Source organism: Notothenia coriiceps, unplaced genomic scaffold, assembly GCF_000735185.1.
Source record: "Notothenia coriiceps isolate Sejong01 unplaced genomic scaffold, NC01 NC01_scaffold00000339, whole genome shotgun sequence".
In the NCBI taxonomy this organism is placed as follows: Eukaryota; Metazoa; Chordata; class Actinopteri; order Perciformes; family Nototheniidae; genus Notothenia; species Notothenia coriiceps.
The window spans coordinates 23,170,898-23,178,175 of NW_011333040.1; the positions used below are offsets into that span (position 1 = coordinate 23,170,898).

At 44.7% G+C, this 7,278-nt stretch overlaps 1 protein-coding gene across 1 annotated transcript in view; it reads right to left on the minus strand.

The window, feature by feature from the left end:
- Positions 1–1,018, minus strand: part of LOC104952499 (type II inositol 3,4-bisphosphate 4-phosphatase-like) — a 26,530-nt gene extending 25,512 nt beyond the window's left edge. The window contains exons 1-2 of the mRNA XM_010779334.1: positions 990–1,018; positions 544–907 (exon numbers count right to left, since the gene is read on the minus strand). Of these exons, the coding sequence (XP_010777636.1) occupies positions 544–907; positions 990–1,018 (393 nt within the window). The remainder of the gene's footprint in view (positions 1–543; positions 908–989) is intronic.
- Positions 1,019–7,278: the final 6,260 nt, after the last annotated feature.

Below are 7,278 nucleotides of genomic sequence, written 5' to 3' on the forward strand. Positions count from 1 at the left end.
GTTAATGTATTATATTATTGAGGGAGAATTGTCCGGGGCAACAGGAAAAACTAAAGCCCCGAATGCCCAGGCCAGGCGACGCCACTGGTTGCAACTGTGGAGAAGTCTGGGCTGCGGCTGACAGAGCACACTGACGCGCTTACCTCACGAAAAGTGTGCTCAGAAAACAGGGCTGATTCCNCACCACCAGTGTCTAGACCCAGGGGGGTTCATCGGAAACGGTTCTTTCCTTCCCGAATGACATCCTACCAAACCTGGGCCTAATCGCCAAAACACTATTTCATTCACTTGCTACAAACTGTCATCATTATGTTCATTTATATAATGTGACCCGATAATAAACATGTATTCCATACATCACGTCTCTCCTGAGTGAAATGTTGATGTAGAAAATAGGTGAAAAAGAGGCGACCTTTAATATTTTATCGCCCTGTGAGTTCTACTGGATAGTCCAACTGACAAAACTAAAAAAGTAAACAGAACTTAATAAAAGTTACAATTTTAAACGTTCTCTCAAAGCCTTAAAAAAGTGTTCACGCTCACCCATTCCTCCTCGTCGTACTCTTTATGGTGCGGTATGGAGTCTTGGTGCTTCAGTGTCCCTCCTTCTCCTCTGGTCGTGGTTTGTGACGCCTCCACGTTATTACACCCCGCGGGGCTGTCAGTGATGGACGTGGCCGGGCTGTGGCCGGGGAGTCCCTGGACCGGGCTCTGGTTCTGGTCGCCGCCCTGGTGGATGTGGCCTTGATGCTGGCCCCCCTGCACCGGGGTCTGCTTCTGGTTCTTGGAGACATACCCAGGCCGCGCTGCATGCAGAGCCAGCAGAGCACTGTTGACCAGCTCATCTTTAAGTGTGTGAACAAATTGTTCTGTCTGTAGCAAAGAGGGGAATAAAGAGAGAGAGGTACTGAAAGTTATTGCGAGGAAAAACCACCGAATAAAATATAGGCGTAGCAAAAGAGGCAGAGTGGGGATAGAGAGATTGTCACCTCGGCAGGGTGAGTGGGTGGAAGAACATACAGCGAGCTTTATATACAGAGAAAGTGAAGAGAAATAAGGAAAAATGAACACTGCCGTTCACCATGAAGTAGCTGCTCTCCTCTACTGCAGCACAGCCGGTGAGCAACGAAAACAGCAACAAACAACAAACAATTCAATTACTCGTCATCCAGCCCGCCGCTCCGACGAGCGCGCCTCCTTTGATCTCAAATTCACCAGCTACTCTAAGTTGCTGATGATCCCGGCACCAAGCAGCCTGACGCTCGCAGCCACCACTGCGTAAAAAATGATAAGGGCTCTCAAGAGTAATTGAGTTAGCACTGCAATAAGCAATTGTATTACCACCACAGTCTAACAAAACATGAGGCAGGCACTCCATGAACAGAGACTGCTGAGGTCAATGCAGACATATATTTGCCATTACTCATCCAACTATTCAGGGTAACATTAGAAAAATGCATAACGGTTCAAAAGAACTGGAATAGAACAATTATATTTCATTCTTCTAATAGACCACCATACAGGGAATCACTAATCATACTTTTTGACGACACTGAAGGTCCGCAGCTGGCTCTGTTGAAGTGAAGAAATAAAGTTCAACAAGGAAGGTCTTTACACACATTTAGATTCGTTTTCCATTGTTTGCAGAATGTATACATGTTCTCCCTGATCCAATTGTCGCTGTCCCTTGTATTAGAAATTCTAACATCATCATTATATTAAACGAATACAATACAACAATCTTTCTGCTTGTGTTTCTCGAGCCAATCGGGGGCTTCAGCATGCTCTTGGAGAGCATCCATCATATACAAAAGACATATACAGAGGTACATACTAGGGATGGGAACGATTCATCGAATATTCGAAATTATTCAGGTATTCGAATATGAGTTATGAATATTCTTATTGTAATTATTATTATTTTTTATTTTTTGGGAGGAGTTCCTAAGTTGATTACATATTATCAAATGGAATAATTCAATGTATATGACAGTGCCAAATGTGGTCTAAAGGTGTGTTTTGCTCCGCCCACCGGTCCCTCACAGTTGATCTCTCTCTCGCGTCCGGTTATACTTCACTCGCGTTTATGTCCAAATCCATCAGATCTAGTTCTAGCTAATGATATGGCTGCTGCCCCTCCCTACACGCAGATCACTCAGACTCAAACCTCATCTTATGGCCAAATTCCAGCTGAGAGGGTCTTCTCTACAGCTGGCGTGATTGTGAATCGCCTCCGCACACGCCTCTCCCCATGTTCATATTGTTAAACAAGAATGAGCTATATTGAATAGCTGCATTCTGTGCATAGGCCCTGTTACAGGTTGTAGATCTCTGTTGTGATAGGGTTACGTTACCCTAACCGGCCTATGCACAGAATGCAGCTATTCAATATAGCTCATTCTTGTTTAACANTGCTGTGTTTCATGTTGCTGCTGCTCGCCTGACCCCCCACCACCCCAGCTTCCACCCCAGCTTCCACCCCAGCTTCCACCCCAGCTTCCACCTGTAGGCTCGGGGGATAGTTATCTAATCATCACTCAATGTTCTTTGTAAATCTGTGGAGTGACGAGGCCCGAGCCTAGACGCCAAACTCAAACTATATGCTGCTTCTAATAAACATTAAGAAACACGTGAGTTGTCTGACTGAACTGTTTCTCTCTGATTCTGCAGTGGCTAATGTAATAAAGGTGTGTTTACTTTCAATATGTAACATTCATTATGTCACGGTTAATTCAGTTTTAATATGCATGCACTAAATGACTTCATATTTATTCTAGAAGGACCTGATTATCATTTTGTTCAGGTGTGCGTGTGTGTGAATGTGAAGTACTGTACTTCACATTCACACTGTGTGCACTCTGTAGACGTGCACAAGTTCGGTTGAGTCACTTAATTGCGCAGAAAGTCTAGCTTATCTGAGGTTAGAATAAATAAGATAAGATTCAACTCTATAGTTGTTGAACATAGTACTACAAAGTGCAAAGAGTAGATAAAGTGCATGAAGTTACAGTATATTCTCAACAAGGATACAATATCAAAGCTTTAGCCTATGTGAGGGAAAATATAGACACGTTTGTATGAATATGAAATAAAACATTTACAGATAATGAGCACGTTTTGAAGCATATACAACGTACATTAATGATGGTGTGTGTGTGTGTGTGTGTGTGTGTGTGTACTTCAGTGTGTCTCTTTGCCCATCTGAGGCAGCCTTTTGTAATCACATTTGATTAAAAGGGGAACAATCGGCAAGATGTGAGACTTGGCCATTCAATGTGATATTAATTCATCAAAGAGAAGATGGAAAGGGATTGAGGGATGGGTAAAAAGGAAAACCTGAGCACAGAGGTGTTACCAGGAGGGCAATAAAAGAGCTATTCATCTTTGTTCCATAGACACTAGAAGAGCGGAAGAGGGGTTATTTCCAGATCCATTCAAAAACCTGCATTGGCCAAACTTGGCAATGACCAGAATCTGTGATGTAGCTTGTCTCTCAGGATGGGCCAAGAAAGAGCTTAATCAATAACTACACTTAGTATTCCTCCAGAAGCCTTGCTCATGTACACTCAGGGCAGGCCCATTTATCTTTCATTAATGCAAGCAGTCCCACTTAAATGGATGTTTTAAAAGTCACTGGATTTTTATCCGTTTTTAATTGAACCCTGGATGAAGCTGTGGATTTGCTGATGTGGCTTAATCTCTCATTAACAGCCTCTTTTGAATTATTCAGATAATCTGCAACACACTTTGGTTCCAAATTGTTTCCTACCTCTACTGCTGATGTCTGCGTTATTATTGCGCATGTATAGAAGTAGGATGTAGACAGTAGTGTATTTTTAACTTGTGTGTTTGTTTCAGTATATTGTCAGACAGGTGCCTGTTTGTGAGGTCAGCTGTATCTAGTTGGAGCAGAAGCTGTGCAGTAGAGCTCCTCTGTACATTTGTTGTTAAAATCTGTCCACTGTTACAGAGAGGAAGGAAGCTGTGTCATTCCAACAGGCCTCCCGGTCAAGCAGAACTGCCGAATGACACATTTCTGGGACACAGAGAGTGGTGGAAACTGCATCGCATGTCTCTTGGGGCCAATGGTCAGATTTAATGTGACGAGCAGCATGTTGTCCAATAAAATAACTTTCTCGCAGGATTACTGTGTGTGTGTGTGTTTCAGACGCCGGACATTGGCAGTGTCTGGCTTCCATGCTGATGGACAGCAGCTTGTTAGTCCTCTGCCGGCTCCAGGTCTGTGAGCGCTGGTGCTGGCAGCCGCATTGAGGCTTATCTGGTCTCAAATCAGGGTTTCTTGTTTGCGACTGAACTGAGGAAAGCTTTGGCTGATACTCGGAGAACTGATGTGAGATCTGTGCCCGGCGGATGCTTCAACGACAGATGGAGTTGGCAGAAAAAATAAGCTGGTTTGAGATCAGATCATGTATCTATAGCGACTGTGTGTTTTTACTGTGGCTATGTGGTAGTGTCCCGGTGTAAGAGCCGTGATTACAGTATGCTGTCTGAATGACGAAGGAGGCTTTGGCCGTCACCTGGTGTGCTGCAGGGCTCTCTGCTGACGTAGCTGCATTTTACTCCTGCTGGCTGTCAGCAGCACACCACAAGCTCTTCATTAATTTCCTCTCCACTATTAATTAGACATGCGCGGAGATGCTGTCTTAATTAGGCCTCTGGGCCCAGCGGTTCTCTCCCTCTCATTACTTTTATAACCAATTCCCATTGATCATTTAGAAAAACTAAGAGGAAGTTCATCATGGACACACAGCTAGTTACAGTAATCTGTTAGTCTCCTTTTAATCTCAAATTCATCTGATGAACAAGTGCACCACACATGGAGAGGTCCTATTTCATGGAGGTTTTTCCTTTGTCAAACTTGAATTATAGGAGGCCACGGGACATAATTTCATGAATCAAAGTACAGGAACAAAGCGCAGTCATGTGCACTGTGCATGCATTGTGCAGAGGGATTGGCAGCACACCTTCAGTATTTTCATGGCTGGAGGCGCGTGGCACTCCCAGGGTGCACATGGAAATGAGGGGGATTAAAAAATTCCATTATCATCCACTATAAGTGAGTGTGTTGGGGTACGGCAGCAATTATTTTAAAATGTATTGCTCGCCTCACAATGACGTATAGACATCATGTAATAGATTCTGGAGGAGCTTCACCTACAGTGAGAGGAAAGCAATGTTCTCTCACAGGAGGAAGAGAGTTGCAATTATAATGGGTTGAATTATTTGTTTTGATCATGAGAGATATCCCGCAGTATCCTCTATTGTTTGTTTCTGATACTTCACTATTTTCTTTGGAATCTAAAGTGGTTGCATTCAGTTAGCTTAAATGCACCAATAACTTCACAGCTTTCTCTACAGGGACCAAAAAGATTTTCTGGGTGGACCATTAGTTTTCCGTTTGAACTAAAAAGTGCAATAATGAGTTTTCTAACAAACCAAGACTGTTATTAAAATGAAGATCTGGAACATGTATTGAAAGTTCGACAAAGTGTCACACAAATTAAGGACCTTTGATGAAATTCAATCCTTTATAGTTATGCAGCTAAAAGTGAAGGTATTTGTTCCTGCAGGCTGTATTGGTTGAGAGATGCTAATATAAATCTGATGTTAAAATTGACTTTCTAAAGCCTGAAATTAGTGCCATCTTCGGAATATTACTATTGGATTTGTCTGCAGGTCAGTAAAACATAACTAAAAGGGTTTGTGTGTTACCAAAATATCATAAAACCTGGGAGTACCATGCACAGTGCAATGTTTGCTATTAGCGTGCATGCAGCTGTAGGTACAGTATGCTGGTCACTGTAAGAATAATGAGATAATGATTCCTCATATATAATTTAAAGGTGGGGTAGGTCAGTTTGAGAAACCGGCTCGAGATACACTTTTTGTTATATTCCATGGAATGCCCTTAACATCCCGATAGCAATGAATATCTTAAGCTTTGACAAAAAATTCATTAAAAAATGTCATCTGTGGAAGCCGTAGTACTGTAAAAAGCACGACCAATCTTTTTAGCCGGCCCGGCTAAAATAACTGGATGGCCTACCTGCCTGTCAGCCTTCCATCTGTGCACAAACTTATTTTGTTTTCTCATTGGTCATGTGCGCATTCGTGTGTGAGGGGCAGATTTTTACACTATTTACATTATACTCACAAGCCCCCGGTTGGGTGCTTCGTTGTTGGAGTTTACCCCAGTGGACGAGAGAGTCGCCTCCCTACGCCTGCGGGTTATAAGGGGGAAAACTCTGACTGTTGTGTGTGCTTATGCACCCAACAGCAGTTCAGAGTATACAGCCTTCTTGGAGACCCTGGAACAGTCCTGCACAGAACTGGTGCGCAGGTGCGCATGTGCACCCGCCGCCAAAAAAGGAGCACCGGATCATTTGAGAAAAGCGCATTTGCGCACCAACATTGAGAGAGACAGAGAGACATGAGAGAAGAGAGAGATAGAAAAGAGACAAGAGAGAGATATTTGCGAGGTGCATAAGAACTGGTAAGACGCGTGACTACGCTGCACGACTGCTTCATGCGCTGAAGTGATTGGGAGGAACGGCCCCCCTGATCTGAACCGGAGTGGTGGTTTGTTACTGGACTTCTGTGCTAGTCATGGATTGGCCATAACAAACACCATGTTCGAACATAAGGATGCTCATAAGAGTACGTGGTACCAAAGCACCCTAGGCAGAAGGTCCATGATCGATTTCGTTATCGTATCATCGGACCTGAGGCCGTATGTTTTGGACACTCGGGTGAAGAGAGGGGCGGAGTTGTCAACTGATCACCATCTGGTGGTGAGTTGGGTCGAGTGGCGGGGGAAGCCTCTGGATAGACCTGGTAAGCCCAAACGTGTAGTTCGGGTGAACTGGGAACGTCTGGAGGAGGCCCAAGTTCAGGAGGCCTTCAACTCACACCTCCGGCGGAGCTTTTCGGGCATTCCTGTGGAGGTTGGGGACATTGAACCAGAGTGGTCGGTGTTCAAAGCCTCTATTGCCGAAGCCGCGGCGGGGAGCTGTGGTCTCAAGGTCCTAGGTGCCTCAAGGGGTCGGTAACCCTCGAACCTCCTGGTGGACACCGGTGGTCAGGGAAGCCGTCCGACTGAAGAAGGAGGCCTTCAGGGATTTGCTATCCCGGGGGACTCCCAGCAGTGCAAGGTACCGACAGGCCCGAAGGGCAGCAGCCTCAGCCGTGGCCGAGCAAAGCAGCGGGTGTGGGAGAAGTTCGGAGAAGACATGGAAAAGACTTTCGGGCGGCACCAAA